General features: G+C 42.8%; 1 protein-coding gene across 1 annotated transcript in view; it reads left to right on the top strand.

Annotated features, from left to right (window-relative positions):
* Window positions 1–197: 197 nt before the first annotated feature.
* The window catches only part of LOC116941305 (uncharacterized), a 33,563-nt gene continuing 17,066 nt past the window's right edge, over window positions 198–16,694 (top strand). The window contains exons 1-5 of the mRNA XM_032952218.2: window positions 198–3,818; window positions 4,783–4,991; window positions 12,296–13,262; window positions 13,431–13,628; window positions 15,873–16,118. Coding sequence (XP_032808109.2) covers window positions 3,803–3,818; window positions 4,783–4,991; window positions 12,296–13,262; window positions 13,431–13,628; window positions 15,873–16,118 — 1,636 coding nt within the window. The 5' untranslated portion in view covers window positions 198–3,802. The remainder of the gene's footprint in view (window positions 3,819–4,782; window positions 4,992–12,295; window positions 13,263–13,430; window positions 13,629–15,872; window positions 16,119–16,694) is intronic.

A 16,694-nucleotide genomic window follows, 5' to 3' on the forward strand; every position in this document is an offset into this window, starting at 1 on the left:
GAACCTAACACTGGATTCTTAGTGTAGTGCGCTAACCACTGTGCGCGTGTTACCACCACCCTGAGCACTTTAACCTCACGTGACAATTCACTGTTCTTAAAATGTGAAAGGTGTCCTGCCTATATTGAGGCAAAGACATGTTGGACCTGTATTACAGGACTATGATGTTTGGTTAAAAAAAACACATAAAATTATTGTTTCCAAAAAGCAGGCAGGGTATTTTTTTTACATTTCAAGCCCATGAAGATTGAGCAACATGTTCTCGTTAAAAAGGTTCGGGGTGAAACGTGTGTTTTCTGTGACATTTTGACAAGCATGTGAAATACGGCTAGAAGAGTTATGTGCAGAGTGGTGTGTTTGTCTCGTGATGAAATAGTTACAAGATAATCATTAAACCACACCAGTATACTGCATACCGACATACACGTGCTTAACTAATCACGCTTTCACACACGTAATACATTTCACAGGCATTTTTACCTTGACGATGCATGCAGTGCAATTCGTTTCGCTTTATGTAGTGCTGTTCATGCAGAGCATCCCAGGATACTTCACAATAAAAGCTCAGGCAATAATATAAACAACTGGCCGATCGATCCAGCTCAAGGATAAGCTAATGCAATCAAATGTTTTAAATTTTACTTAAAATATTCCACTGTGCCTGCATTCCCAAGACGACTTGGGATGGAACTCCAGATGAAATGGACGTAAAAACTGAAGGCCCTGCCTCCCCTAATTTTAGATTACTTATCAAGGCCTTACCAATGAAGGTGAGTCAAGGTGAATACATTGTTACGCGGTATATGCCGATAAGAGCTAACATATTCTAACATATTCAATCATGCTGTTTGTTGCTGGCAGCTTGGTGTTTTTAGGCTTTTTGGGGCTGTGCATAGCACCTGCGAGTTTTTAATTTACAAATAATATCTGAAGACATTTGCATGCCAAATATGTGCTTCGATCTGTCATGTTCAACAATTGCTGTAATGGTGTAAAGATGAAAAAGAAAATCTCAATCCCAGAAAAGGTTAAATTCAACACGGGAATGACATTAATTTCAACTGAAAAGCAAACTAGAGAGGGCATGGCCTCAAGAACTCATAACAATCATTCACACATTGATGTAACTGCTTCTGAAAATGTCCATCAAATAGTGTTTGTCAGTTTTGTGCCCTGTTGAGTTTAGCCAATTTAGCCAATTTAGTTGAATTCGCAGAGCCAACGTGTAATCTCATGTGCCATCATTTTTGCATAGTAACCTGTATTAAATGTACCTGCGAACAAGAATTAACTTTGGCCATCATGCCAATGTGTCCAAGCTGTGCAATATTTTAAGTGGAAATACGATAAAGGCTGTCGCTCGCTGTACAATCGTCTACACTGTAGCATTAACATGACTTTTAATCAGAATTAAATTGTACTTTCCAGGTAATAAAACCAGCGATGCATAAAATGATTGAAACCTACTGGTTAATACTTCCCACTTACAATGACACATCTATGCTGACACTTTGGAATACATCCATAGCACTTAAATATAGTTTATAATAATTTTTTTAACGTGTGATTGCTGAAGTACATTCATTAAAGTTTGCTTTGAGTTGTGCACACAGTACAAATGTTTTAAATACCATTTTCATGGTGTTTTGTCATTTTGAGGTGTGAATCTTAAATTCAGCTTTGCAAGTACATTTTTTGCATTTTTACGCATCGTTATGACATGTGGATCAGAACATAGACACTGACAAAGAAAACGGAACGAACCCTAAACCGTGCACAAGTACTCCTTGAGCTATACAGCAAATATCACTCGTCAAGTAAGAACTTGCTCAATTATGGCCATCTCATTGTACAACAGAGAGTTTGTTTCAATTAGCTAAAGTTTATCATGCTAAAATAATGTTCTCAGCCCATCACACCTCTGGGGTTGATAAACAAAAATGAGTACCGCTTTCTGGGAAGTCCATAGTGGTTGTTTATGGAGAGGCTCGGCTCCGCCATAGGAATGTGGCTTTTCTGCGACTGGCTCAGGGCTATAGACAGGACATGGCCCCGCCTCAATGCTCGTTTAGGCAATAAATCACTTTGACTTGAAAAAATGTTAGGTTGTGTACATGGAGCGAAGTCATCAATTCCATTGACAAATAATTATATAAATGTAATTTGAAGACATTATAACCCCCCCCCCCCCCGTGATGATGGTTTCATTTGTCCAATGACGAGCAAACTATGAGACATTGAAATGTCAGCTGTTTTTGTCTGAGAGTTGGTGAATCTATAGATATAAAGTCCAAAATTGTTTGTGCGTGGGTTTGTGGCGGGGTTTGTGGGTTTGTTTGTGTGTTGGCGCGCTTGCGAAGGATTTGGCTCTCCAACCGTGGGGTTTACGTGAAATAAAAATAGCCAGATACCACGCCGTAAGAATCACAGCAGGTACCACCACAGTACGCACTGCTGTTATATAAGCTAGTTTCTAAATAATAACTAAACACATACAAAACATCTCTCTTCACATTTATATCCAGGGCCGTGTAAACCTATACAGTCCACGGTTTGGTGTTCGTAACCACAGTCGCACACAGGAGTAGTTTATTTTAAACGTTTGCATTGAGTATCCGCATCTTCCACGGTTTGTGCGAATTCCGTTAAGCGTTGCAAAACATTTTTTTTGTCCACGGATGACAGAAGCCGTGCAGTGTGGCGGCTGCGACCTCGCCGATCACGTCTTTTGTTGAGCACGTTACTTGAAGTCCGTTTTCATGCTGACATTCGCATTCGTGCAACATTTTTGTGCAAAATGTCGAGTTCTGGATCTCAGCCTTGGATACCGGGGTTGTTGTTCAGACAAGTCTCTATTTGGCAGGTTTCGGCCGACCTCTAATCGGTGCGGTGGAGTGTTGCAGCGCCGCGTTGAATATCTGGTAGTGTGGCACTTGACTACCAGAAGCTATGGCACTGACAGATTTTAGTCCTGTGATGGCCTGCAAAGCGCTGTTCAGTTGGGTGTCTATAAATCAACACTGGCAGCTTTTGCCCTTAGTGGAGCAAATTTCCCTGTAGTTGAGTACGCCGGCGCAATGACCCCAAGGTCGTACGAGTTACATTTTGAATGGGGTTCACCCTTGTCCTGATACCGAATCTCTCAAGGTTACCCTGATTCGTGTTTTTTTATGACTCTAAACTGATGCAAGTCCTCAAAGTCAGACGTTAACCATTCATTAGATCCATCTCCATCAGCCATGGTCAGTCTACTGCTGGATGAAGGCCTCCCCAAGTCTGCAAAAACTAAAACTGATGATAATTTACGTTTTAATGGGGAAAGAAGGCAGTGACACAGGACATTTGCAAAGTAATTCACGAACTGTCACAACAAAGTACATCAGTGGCCAGCAGGCTTTCCACCACGAAATAAAACACAAGCTAACTGCCTTACAGTACGCTCCGTCAATGTTGGGTTTCACCTGGTGAAGCCGAATTTGCCTCGAAGAGCCACGAGAAAGCCAGTTAAACCAGCTGGCGAAGACGCACGTGGTGGCCTGGCTTGTCGATTGGTGGGCGCACGTTTGTCACAGGGAGTGGCGCAAAGACAGGTAAACTCGCCCTTGATGCTTGCTGTACCCGCCGTTGTGCGTGTACATGTGTTGCGCGTGGTTCCTCCCACCTCAAACAGTCAAACCGATGGCGCGTGTGGCTTCATAACGCTTCAAGTTTTGTCATGTGATTCTGAAGGACCGAGTCTCCGTCTGACCCTTACGGACTTGTACGGAATTATAAAGTGCGGATTTAATTACAAGTTTTCCAAATGGACCAAGAGCTCAGTTAAGTATACTGTATAGTACCTTTCTTCAAAATCGGACTACCCGCTTTAGGTTTAACGTAAAGTATATGTGTATAATGTACGTGTTGTAAACTATTAAAATTATAAACGCAGCAGGAATACCTGAAATTATCGCTTTACATTTCCATTGTCATTCGTGTTGTTGAATTATGCACCATGTTAAGTCTCATAATGTACACGTCCTTGATAAGAGAGTTCGTGGTTATTGCAGAACTTTCATGAACACCCTTTAGGGAATTCTTTTCAGAAGGGTAATTTGTATTTAATAGATCAAAACTAATTTTCTAAAGGTGTTGCTTTATGAAGCCGTATTAATTCAATTGTTTTAAGTAACGTGCATCTGCTTTGAAATCCCAACTTTAACATCGGACCATCGCATATTTTCAGTAGCTTTGAAGAGGTTATTTATTACTTTAATGGGTTTTTTCTTCTCCGAACTGATGATTCAGGCAGAATATTATATTGCATCGTTAGATTTAGAAAGCTAACTTAAATTCAATCGATTGTTATTTGAGGCATATAATGAGTCATACCATTTTCTGTGTGAGCAAATAATTTTACTGTTAGCACCAATTAGTTTTTGGATACTTTTTTTACTTTTAAAGGGCTTGTCTCTTTATATAAACGCGCTCATGAGTTATTACTCGTATGCCAAAATAATAGTGCCCATTTGGAAACATTCTTTAAACATTTGTTTTATTGAGTGCAGTCTTCAACAATTATTCACGTAACCTCTCTGGCCGCTTCTCCACCTCCCTCGTGACGACAGTAGCCAATGCCCAAAACGTCGAATTCTCGCAAGATTTCCCGTCGAGTACGAGCAACAGGGCCATCGTCACGTCGCTGGCGGCATTCGACAAATGCGTTTTTCATGTTCCAGCAAAACTGGGATTATTTATATTAAAAAAAAATCGTTCGCTCTCTCATCCTGCGCGCATTCCAAGGCATTGCCCACGGGGTCACAGAGGAGTCCGGGTGGGGCAGTGACCCATGCGGGCCCCCGGGGATGAACAGCACAGCCCGAGATGAGGGTGGTGGTGGTGCTGGTGGTGCTGGTGCTGCTGGTGGTGCTGGTGCTGCTGGTGAGGGCCAATCGACCGAAACCGAAACGATCGCCACCGAGGCTCGCGGGCACAGGAAGAAGGGCGCCAAGGTGAGTCCGTTGCGGGAAGGTCCTCGTCGTCCTTTAAAACTGAAGCGAGGTGCCTGGCCGTGCGTGTACACTGGAGTGGAAATGTTAATACAAGTACGAGCGATGGGCAGACTTTTTTGATAGCTTGCCTTAACGTGAATTTCTATAAATCGACGCATTCTAAGGCGCTTTACAGCAATTCTGCCGTACATACGATGGTTGACATAACGAGTGAGGTTATTAAAAATGGGTGGTTTAGTGTACATTTATGATAACAAGTGGGAGAGGTTAAGGAGGGGTTGGGGTAGGATGTCATTTGTATAATTCCGAAACTCCCTTAGCATTGTCGGTGCAACTATTCAGTATCCCACTTCGCAAACGTTGTTTTCCTGGCCACCACGGTTAATAATGCAGGTGTATTAATCAAAAAACATACGCCATCTGCTTCACAGTGGACATTAAACATCCCATGACGTTATTTGAAAATGAGTGGCCGTGTGTGTGTGTGGTTGGCGTCGTCGTCCACATTTGTTTAAATTTGATAAATGACTCGCAAATTACTTCATTGGAAAGCGACATCGCAAACGAACGACCTGTGATACCATAGTCTATCTCGCTCCGGGCACATGAGCTGATCGCATTGATCCATCTCTGTCGCTGTCGTCCACTCTGACACGTTCTCTTCTCTGGTTGCCATCCCTTCGCCAGTCTTGTTCATCAAACTTGTGCCCTGCCCAAGCCTACTTACTTTGTTTTTAATTAATCAAACAATAGTATGCTATACGATCATTAGAAGCGATTAATACACTTCATATGTATATAGATATAAGTTTATAACGTTATAACATTAACATTAAAAAACTACTTAAAAATTAAGTCCAAATATGAAATAATTGCTTGACCATAAAAGGTAATTTATGTAAGACTGAATGGCTTAAGCAGGCTTGACACGGGTGTACATCGACAATATCATTCATCATCATGTTTCTCTAATAAGCCTTCATTATTCCATAATGTCCAGATTTATATGTGAGAAATGAGGAGGTTCAAAGTAGATGCATTAATGTCCGTGATGAGTATTTTGTGATGCAATCTGTCACCGTAATTAAATATTGTCTGCCCCATCATCCATTGGATTTCCAATTATAGTAAGAATGTTGCCATGAGTTGCGACTTCATTAGTGCGACATTTCACGTGTATGTAAATTCTCCAGACATGAAATTACCTGCTCAAATCATCACCACATGGCAACACCAGTTGTGTTTTTATAATATCTCTCTTATTATGCGGCAGTGGCATCTCAAAGCACAACAAATACATGGAAACTCATCATCATTCATTTGTCTGTGCGCAGTCACGATGACCTGGCTCTTTTAATGGTCAAGCATGTCAGTAGGGTTGCCCCGATTTTTTGATGTAGCTGTCCTGGATAATCTGTAAGAGTCAATTCATGAACGTGCAGTTCTCTCTAGTTCGGGAATTGTCAGATATCCTTCTTCCCATGTTTTGGCCCAAGTATTGTTTTTAATATCTCAGAAGTCGCAATCCTACCCATCAGTGGCAATTTGGTATTTGAACCGACACTGAGCCTCAGCTTGGTCACCGGAGCATAACGCAAATACTGTACCTATTATAAGCAACTTGGCAATTAATGATGACCAAGCGCATTGCTGAACATAATGACTGCAATGTATAAGCTGTCTTAACAATAATAGTTGCTTGCCAATGACCCTTGCCCTGGCAATATAAACGGCTTAACAAGAGGATGTTTGCTTTAATGTATTCACGCGTAAAAATTGTACGAAACACCATACAGTATTCTTATGTAGTACTGTACATTGCAGTGTCATGAAAATTTGAATAATAATTTGCAGCCCCTTTGGCAATCTGTTACTGGATGAAAGTGGTGCCATGCCAGTTGAATGGGGGTTGTTTGGCCATACTTCCCCATGCCAGTCAGTGTAGATTGGTGAAGGAGGGGGTCCAGGACCAGTCCATATATCACCGTCGCTGGTATTAGTCATATCAGGGAATCAAACTCAGGTGGCCGGTTTTATCATGCAGTGCACTAAATACCGCATCCACCACTACCTCCCCAGCATTCTGTATTTGTAACATGTAGGGTCTCGTAATTTTTGGCCATTCTAAATTTTTGTCCCACACGTGATAATAAGTATGTACAGTATGTGTGGCTTGGCTCTCCAACACACCGATGTGCTGTACGAGTGACGAATTGGCATGTTCTGTTTACTAGCTGGCTGCGTCGGGTGGTGGTGGGTTTTAACGACACATTTATATATTTACGAGATCTAACCCAAAACCCTCTATTATGGCTGATATTGCTCGCGAAAGCCTATGTGTTAAACAAACTTTTTAATGTGGGGCATCTGAATCTGTTGGTTAATTTGTTGAGCTGCACAAGTCTACACCTGCACTTACTAAATGACAGGGCAAGGATATATAATTGTCAGAAACTCCTCTTTAATAGTTATTCATTAAAGATAAACACTGCTTGCATTTTATACTTCACAGTGTGTCCAACAACATTGTACGCATTTCTTTTTGTGTTGTACCTATGCAATGTTGAACTTCTATTGCATCGTACGTAGCTAACCACGCTCATCGCAGGTTTGGAGTGAATATTCCAAGTGTAGTGAATCCAACTGAGTCGCAGACGTTGTCTTAGGAGCAACACTATTTATTTCATCAACTCAACATAACATAACACAACCTACACTTGGGTGTTGAATGCCCATCTAGCCACGCTACGGCAGAACTAGACACAGTTCGCTATCCCGGCCCACAAGCTGGGTCCCGGACCGCGTGGCTAGAGGCTTCTTTTACCCGACGTGGATCTCTTCACCAGCAACACGAAGAACCCCGAGCCCCGCACGAGGCCCCCGTTACATCGGCCCGGGCTGGGGCTGGCTCCGCCCCTCGCCCCGCCCACCTTCTAGATCTCTCGAGCTCTTTCCCGAAGGCTCCCAAGAGCTCTTTTAGACCACGTGACCGCCCAGCGGCCCCCGTCCACCGTTGACCCCCCTCCAATATCATCCAGTCACATGTCGGCAGGTCAACCGGCGTATCATGCCCCAACGTAACCCTGGCTGGCTGACACTCCCTCTTGCTCCCTCACCGGGAGCCCGCACCGCCCACTGTACGTGGTGTCTCCGCGCTGACCAGCGCTCACCCAAGCCCCGCTAGGGCTGGTACTCCCCGGGCTACACATAATGCCGCCATGGCTTCGTAAGCCCGGCACCACACAGTGACATTCACAGTCACTACACAAGTAATAATTGGAGTGTAACTTTGAAACAGCACTGGAAAAAGGATCCCATGGATATGATTGGCATGTAGTAGATTCTGTTTAGGCCTCGTATTCAGGCGATGCCATCGTGGTGTAATGTTTATCTCTCACTGGACTTGCAATTCAGAGACCACTGGTTCGATATCCTGGCACGGCAGTTATAGTAATGGTAAAGTGTATTAAATCCCGCCCCCCCCCCCCCCACGACATCTGTGCACTCAGCGGAGCACACCACAGTTAGTCGATCGGAAAAGTGTGGGTACTCCCGCCTTTTGGAGGGTCGGTCAAATACCCTTTTAGATGGGCTCCCTACTAGCTAAAACTTGTGGAGAAGGCTGTAGAGTGGGAAGTTACAGGGCTGCACTTTCATCTTTTACCTTTCCTGAGGAGGGCTAATTTGCAGAGGGGGGGTCACTTTCGCTGATCAAAACATCATCAGCCGTGAGGGCAGCCATAGATTTGAAACCATTGGGGTTTGACAGCAGCACAATGATGATGATGGGGGTGTTTTCACATTTGTGTATTGTCAGGGGCTGTCAGTGGCCTGGGATGTAGTGATGCATCAATTTAATAGATTAATTATTAAACTCACAATACATACATGAAATCTCAGATGACAATCCATTATCTTTGATTGGCATATGATTACAGAGCACCACCAATGTAAAACGAATTCGAATTGTGTTCCAGAATCATGATAATTCATCAACGAGCAAGGGTGCTAAATGGGGGCAGGCCTACTACAAAATGTCAAACATGTTCGGTAAAAGTTTGGCTGACTAGCTTAACTGTATGAATTGTATTCCCTCTATTTTCTGTTCGGGATAACAAAAAAATTTGAGCAGTCGCAAACTAAGGATTACACTAGGGTGCTGGTAACGTTGTTCTGTGTCTTGTTTATTTTTTGTTCCTGAGAATGTATTTATTTGTTGAGGTGAGAGTAGTTAAGTTTATTGTAAGAATAAAGACATGGTTATTTGTCTTGGGTGGTGTTCTGTCAATGTCTCTATTCGTGTTTGTATTACATCGTGTGTGTTATTAACAAGGCATGGGTGAAAAACACAGTAATTATAGTATATATGGCAATATTTCCCAACGTGTTACATATTTCTACCATGAGGGCATTTGGACCTAGATATACTCGCATAATTATACCTTGGCTACCTGACGGTGTGGTCCGCTTTTGAGCCAGCCATGTTACTGTTCAGCTCATGTGCTGCATTAAGATAATATTTGATAGTGTAGTGAAGCGTAATGGAGTATAGCTGTAAAAACTAAATGATTCATACCACTTTGTGATGTTCATGAAGGGATATTGTGTCCCCCATCAGTAAAATATGAGTAGTTTTTGTCGTAAATATTTTAATAATTGATTATCCTCCACGGAGTTATGGTGGTCTGAGATTTTGTTGTAGTGCTTGTGAAATGACATAAACCTTAAGAAATCAATATGGAGACCACTTAAGAGAAAACCATAACAGTGAAATACAGCTCAGGCAATGTGTGTCTTTCTACCACAGCATACTGGAATATATATACACACAAACAATATGGAAGATTTGACTAAAACAGATATTTTATGCATTCGGCATAAGATAAAATGTAGGGTGAATAAACATGAAGCATATGGACATGTGCGAACCTATTAATGCAAGGGTGAAGTGTGCACACGGGCATGATGAGTATTACGTTGGCACGTACACAGCAAGGAGGTGGATATTTGAGCAATTTCCATTCATGGTGAATGCACGCATTAGTATGTGCTAAGAATACGCACTGTGTTGACATGTCGGAATTTAAATAAGGTGAGAATGTAAATAAATAGGACAGAACGTCTTTTTTGTGTTTAGTTTGTCCCCCGCCTCACCTCCAATTAGCACGGCTGGCCACGTGCGGTGCGAAAGAAGTTCAACGCACACGTGCATACGTAGTAAGCACCAGATGAGTAAGCATGCTTGAGATTGCACTTTTTAGTAATATAATAATCTGTTATTCGAATGAATCCTACTCCTTTGCCACACTGCCTGCTTATTTCAAAAATATATACTGTACTAATGTTATTATCAAGATGTTTAAACCCTTGTCTACTGAAGCGCAGGACTGCATAGCAATTGTATGTTACACCAAGAATTTCAATAGTTTTGGAATACACTATTTGTTACAATTACCCAATGAATATGTTAACGTTTAACCAAAAACTTAGAAACTAGGATGGCGACAAGAATGACCGCAAACACAATGGTTGCATTTTTTATTTTAATTTCTCAAGCATGTATTTGGAAATCTTTATTTTTTGTATAAACCAAAGAATTTTGCAGTGGTGTGTCATTTTAACACACCTTTTCTTCAGAATACATTCTCTTGCCAGAGAGATTAATATTTTGACGGGCAGAACAATGCCTAGGGGTGTTGTTCAGGAAGAAAAGGTTTTTTTTTGCTTGATATCTCGCAAGCTGCTGCCAGTCGTTATGGAAAAAAACCTGCCAAAGTCTTCACACGTAAAGAACAACCATCACACAACTTATATCAAGAACACGTTAAATAAAAACAGCAATTTTTGTCTGTACCCCCATTTGCTGTTACAATGCATCCGGTATGGATGGGTTTCTTTTTACTTCAATTGGTTAACCAATTGTTGTGAGCTCTTAACACAACCACGTGTTATGCACAGTACTTCACAATAACATTACTGTAGTTTCTGTCCACGTTGAGCTATACAGCGATGTTTATAAAAAAAAAACTGCTTAGTTTCTTGTTTGTGTTTTGACAGCCTATGGTTTAGCAGTCTAGAAGTAAAAAAAAACACACGTTTTAAAATGTTCGATCGAGCATAATGGAAAAAGGTATAAGTGCAGCCCTGCAATTACTTGCTCACACTACTGCTTGCAGATGAGCATCCACTAAAGAGTGCTCTTAGAAAGCTTGTCATCAAGGTATTTTTGGCCTTCTCTTTCACACTGGCAATACGCCTTCGAAAAGGGCATGTTGGTTTTTTTATATTTGTCTTAGAATATATAAATATAGGTCCGCTCATTTGTTTACAAAGGCAGGTCGTCGCTTCTAAAATGATGTCCACAGTTATTATAAAATATTTAAACAAAAACTATTTAAAATTTTACCAGGTAAGGCCCACTGAGCCTACATAGCTCTTTTTCATAAACGACCTGGCCACAAATGATAGCTCAATGAAGTAGCTTATCACGTGGAAATTTATTACAGCCAAATACTCTAAATTGATGTTTCTAGATGTGAAGGGGAAAGCCAGAAGTCCCGGAGAAAAATGTCCACTACCACAGGGAGAACATGCAAACTCCAAATATACAAACGTCAGGGTTGACGTAAAACCCACGACTTCCTGTATACCAGGCTAGATAGTTAACATCTCGCCACCACGGCGCCCACTGTGGAGATGGAGAGATGAGAGCATCTCATGTGCAGGAGTGAGATGGGTTGTTTCATCCAGCAGTGGATAGAACAGGGCTGATTACCCTGATAATAATATGTACCTGGAAGTACTGTAGTATGTAATGCATACAGTACTTTAAAAAAGGTTGTTTGAATTTATATTTGCAATATCTGATTGGTGTTGCAATTGCATTAGCTCTTGATTTCTACTTAAATGATTAATGGTAGTACGATTTGCGGCGTAAAATAAAAAAATATATATCCTTCCCATTGATTTTGTTTTACCTGGGGCAGTTGGAACAGCTGTTCATGGTTCCTAAATCTGTCCACCTTTATCCACCCCGCAGTATAAATGGGTACACAAGTTAGTCGATCGCCAGGTCGAGTGTGGTGGGGTTAAAGTGCGGGTACTCAACCTCTTCATGGACGCCTGGCCAGCGTAGAAGAGGAGGTCCAAATACGATCGAGAAGGGCTCTCTGGAGCTCCCTCGAGTGGAAACCCTGCTCCCAGCAGTGGCCTGAGCATGCAATTGCAGGGCTTCACCTTTACTTTTTCCCTTTCGTACGAGGGGCAGATGAGTAGTGATTATCTATTTATTTGCGTTCACTCAGGGTCATGGCAAAAAGGCAAGAGGTGCAAGTGCAGGAGGACGGGCAAAGTCACAGCATCCTCCTCCGGAGTTCGCGAAGGAGATTCGAGCTTGGGCCGAGAGGATCCAGAAACGCATTGAAAAACGCAAGTTCAAGCTCAAGTTGGACTTCTCTGCGTTTAAGAAACTCTTCCGTCGACGCAAGAAAAAGAAGAATGTCGCTACCGCTGATCAGTCCACTTTTGCGACACAAACTACAGACGGTGGTGCATCAACGGGCGAGGACTTGGAAAACAGGGAAGAAAGGAGGCATGCCATGGAATTGTTCGAAAAGTTGTTGAGAGACCTCATGAAAGGGATGTCCATGGAGGACCTTAGATATACCAGCACAGGCTCGCTGTGCAGCAGACGCTTCTCCGGTGATACACTGAAATCAAATCCTGGCGTGGCGACCTTGCAGAGGGATGCAGCAACAAGCAGCGGCTCTGTGTCTACTCCTGCCTCGCAGCAATCCACCATGAGCCGTGCGATGGACCCACGGTCCATGCAGAGGGCTGCCCTCACCTACCTTCTCATGAAGCTCTCCCATGAAACGAACTCCAACGGCGGCATGTCCGACTCCATGGAAGCAATCGGTCGTGCTCGTTCCGCTGAACTTTCCCAGAGCGAGTTGGGCATGAAAGCCAATGACGATTTGGAAAGATGGTGCTGGGAGTTTTTGAGGTCCGAAGGAGACGTTTTAGATTCTTCAGAATCTGATGACGGGTCGGAAGATGAGTGCGGGACCAACGGGGATGCGTTGCGTCTCTCAGGTGGAACGAGCAAGCTCTCCACCACGGGGAATGTGGACCAGAATCTGAGACGCCACTCTTGCTCTGATGTGGCTGGCTTGAAGTTAACAAAGATGAAAGGCAAACAGCGTCTTCCACGTGGGGAAATGATTAACTCCAAGTATTCCAGCTTACAGGAATTTCCGCATGATGAATTAGGTACTGATATACATTTATTGCATTTGTTTTGTCATTTCCTTCCAAAACATCTTACCATGATATTTCCACATATAAGTGTCTATTCATATATATCATAATAATAACACAAACATTATAAATGGTTAACCAATAATGTTTCTGTGTGTATGTCTGTCTTTGTGTAAGTAGATTACAGGGAAGAGGACCTCAAGTCTTCAGGACAATCTAAATTCCTAACACTGGAAAGCAGTGCCTTGAGTGACCCTGTAGATGGGACTGGCATTCCTGGCCATAGCAACTGCACTGCTAATGGACAGGAAGTAGATGCACATCGAATCTCCAGTGAAAATATAAACGAAAGTGCCAACGAACAAAACAACCACAGTGGTAAGTTTGCACTCATTGATATATGGACAGGTTGTATCGCGTAAGGGATGCGATCGTCGAGTAATAGTTAGTACACCAGACCTGCAAGTTAGAGGCCACGCTGTTCAATCTCCTGGTGCGGCAGGAGAAATGACGATGCAAGTTTTATCAAATCTCCCCACTGCCTCTTTCCACCCAGCAGTATAAATGGGATCCAGCACAGTCACGCTTTGTGGGTGTTTAAAGTGTGAGTACTCCCACCTCTTCCAAGATGTTCATGCAGTGTGCAAAAGTGGGACAAATACCTTCTAGAAGGTCGCTCTGGAGCTTATTTTAGTGGATATCTCTTTCCCCGGCAATTGCAGGGCTGCATCCTTACATTTTTTTTCCGATCGAACATTACGTAACTTTTTTCAATCCACATAAAACAAGCACAACTTTAGCGTTGCTCTGCCAAAAAAATACCAATATTGCATGCAATGCGCAATCGAAGTACATATTTTGCGGATATGTACAGTGAGGGAAAAAAGTATTTGATCCCCTGCTGATTTTGTACGTTTGCCCACTGACAAAGAAATGATCAGTCTATAATTTTAATGGTAGGTTTATTTGAACAGTGAGAGACAGAATAACAACAACAAAATCCGGAAAAACGCTTGTCAAAAATGTTATAAATTGATGTGCATTTTAATGAGGGAAATAAGTATTTGACCCCCTCTCAATCAGAAATATTTCTGGCTCCCAGGTGTCTTTTATACAGGTAACGAGCTGAGATTAGGAGCACACTCTTAAAGGGAGTGCTCCTAATCTCAGCTTACCTGTATAATAGACACCTGTCCACAGAAGCAATCAATCAATCAGATTCCAAACTCTGCACCATGGCCAAGGCCAAAGAGCTCTCCAAGGATGTCAGGGACAAGATTGTAGACCTACACATGGCTGGAATGGGCTACAAGACCATTGCCAAGCAACTTGGTGAGAAGGTGACAACAGTTGGTGCGATTATTCGCAAATGGAAGAAACACAAAAGAACCATCAATCTCCCTCGGCCTGCGGCTCCATGCAAGATCTCACCTCGTGGAGTTGCAATGATCATGAGAACGGTGAGGAATCAGCCCAGAACTACACGGGAGGATCTTGTCAATGATCTCAAGGCAGCTGAGACCATAGTCACCAAGAAAACAATTGGTAACACACTACGCCGTGAAGGACTTAAATCCTGCAGCGCCCACAAGGTCCCTCTGCTCAAGAAAGCACATATACATGCCCGTCTGAAGTTTGCCAATGAACATCTGAATGATTCAGATGAGACCAAAATGGAGCTCTTTGGCATCAACTCAACTTGCCGTATTTTGGAGGAGGAATGCTGCCTATGACCCCAAGAACACCATCCCCACCGTCAAACATGGAGGTGGAAACATTATGCTTTGGAGGTGTTTTTCTGCTAAGGGGACAGGACAACTTCACCGCATCAAAGGTATGATGGACGGGGCCATGTACCGTCAAATCTAGGGTGAGACCCTCCTTCACCCAGCCAGGGCATTGAAATGGATCGTGGATGGGTATTCCAGCATGACAATGACCCAAAACACACGGCCAAGGCAACAAAGGAGTGGCTCAAGAAGAAGCACATTAAGGTCCTGGAGTGGCTTAGCCAGTCTCCAGACCTTAATCCCATAGAAAATCTGTGGAGGGAGCTGAAGGTTCGAGTTGCCAAATGTCAGCCTCGAAACCTTAATAACTTGGAGAAGATATTCTTAGCTCTTTCGGTAAAGTCACGTTTCCCTTCAACGTGACTTTACCGAAAGAGCTAAGAATATGAATTACTGCAGTCACGAAAGCTTTAAATCAAGACATGGAGAAGATCTGGAAAGAGGAGTGGGACAAAATCCCTCCTGAGATTTGTGCAAACCTGGTGGCCAACTACAAGAAACGTTTGACCTCTGTGATTTCCAACAAGGGTTTTGCCACCAAGTACTAAGTCATGTTTTGCAGAGGGGTCAATACTTATTTCCCTCATTAAAATGCAAATCAATTTATAACATTTTTGACATGCGTTTTTCTGGATTTTGTTGTTGTTATTCTGTCTCTCACTGTTCAAATAAACCTACCATTAAAATTATAGACTGATCATTTCTTTATCAGTGGGCAAACGTACAAAATCAGCAGGGGATCAAATACTTATTTCCCTCACTGTAAATCAAATTAATGGCATGCTGTGCAGCTCATTATTGGAGCTTGCTTTTAATTGATCACTTTGTGCAGAATTGCCTGCGATGCCTGCGCCAAAAGTGGAGCTCCTCCGAATGCACGGGGAAGTTTCGGATTCCCATCCCAGCCGCGGCAGCAGCTCCCGCTCCAGCTCCGGCTCCAGGGTTTTTGATTTTCTCAGCAGGCGCCATCCTCACCACAGGAATCACAGCCATGAAGTAACGGGTGGTGCCAATAATGACGGCACCAAAGGGCACATGGAAGCAGACAGTCGTGAAGCCCACGCTATTGGAGAGACAGGTAACACATTATAATAAGCGTTGTTTTATTTGACATGACCAGAGACCTTTTTCCTGAGGAGCACGTGACAAATAATGGCTGCATTGTTCACCTGTTATTATTCTTTGTTTTGGCCATGGCTTCCTTCATGAAATGATTGTAATATAAACAAAAAAATCACTGTTTGCCTTGGCATGAGAACATTTTGGGATTGTATGGTAGGGCAGTGCTTGTCACTGCGACATATGAATTAGAATGGCAAGGTATATGCTAAACCCCTGCAATTAATATTCTCCTGGACACCTTGGCTACTTGGCATGGGCTTCTGTGGTTACTTACCCTTGCTGACTTCAAAACTGTGCCCACGGAGCTCTGGTGTCGTAGTGTACAATCAAAATGCAGCAGTGTAACGCGGGGCTTAAATTCATCAGGAGCTGCCGAGGGCTGAGCTCTGAAAAATATTCCCCCCGCCCTGTCGGTGGGCAGGGATACACAGTGTTGGTGGACCCGGGAAGTATGTCATGAAAAATATGTTACAATGTATTGATGTGGTAGAAATAACATAATTTTTGGTATTAAATGGAGTCTGAAAACCAT

This window comes from Petromyzon marinus, chromosome 11 (assembly GCF_048934315.1).
Source record: "Petromyzon marinus isolate PM22_M1 ecotype Great Lakes invasive population chromosome 11, UKy_Petmar_22M1.pri1.0, whole genome shotgun sequence".
Taxonomy (NCBI): domain Eukaryota; kingdom Metazoa; phylum Chordata; class Hyperoartia; order Petromyzontiformes; family Petromyzontidae; genus Petromyzon; species Petromyzon marinus.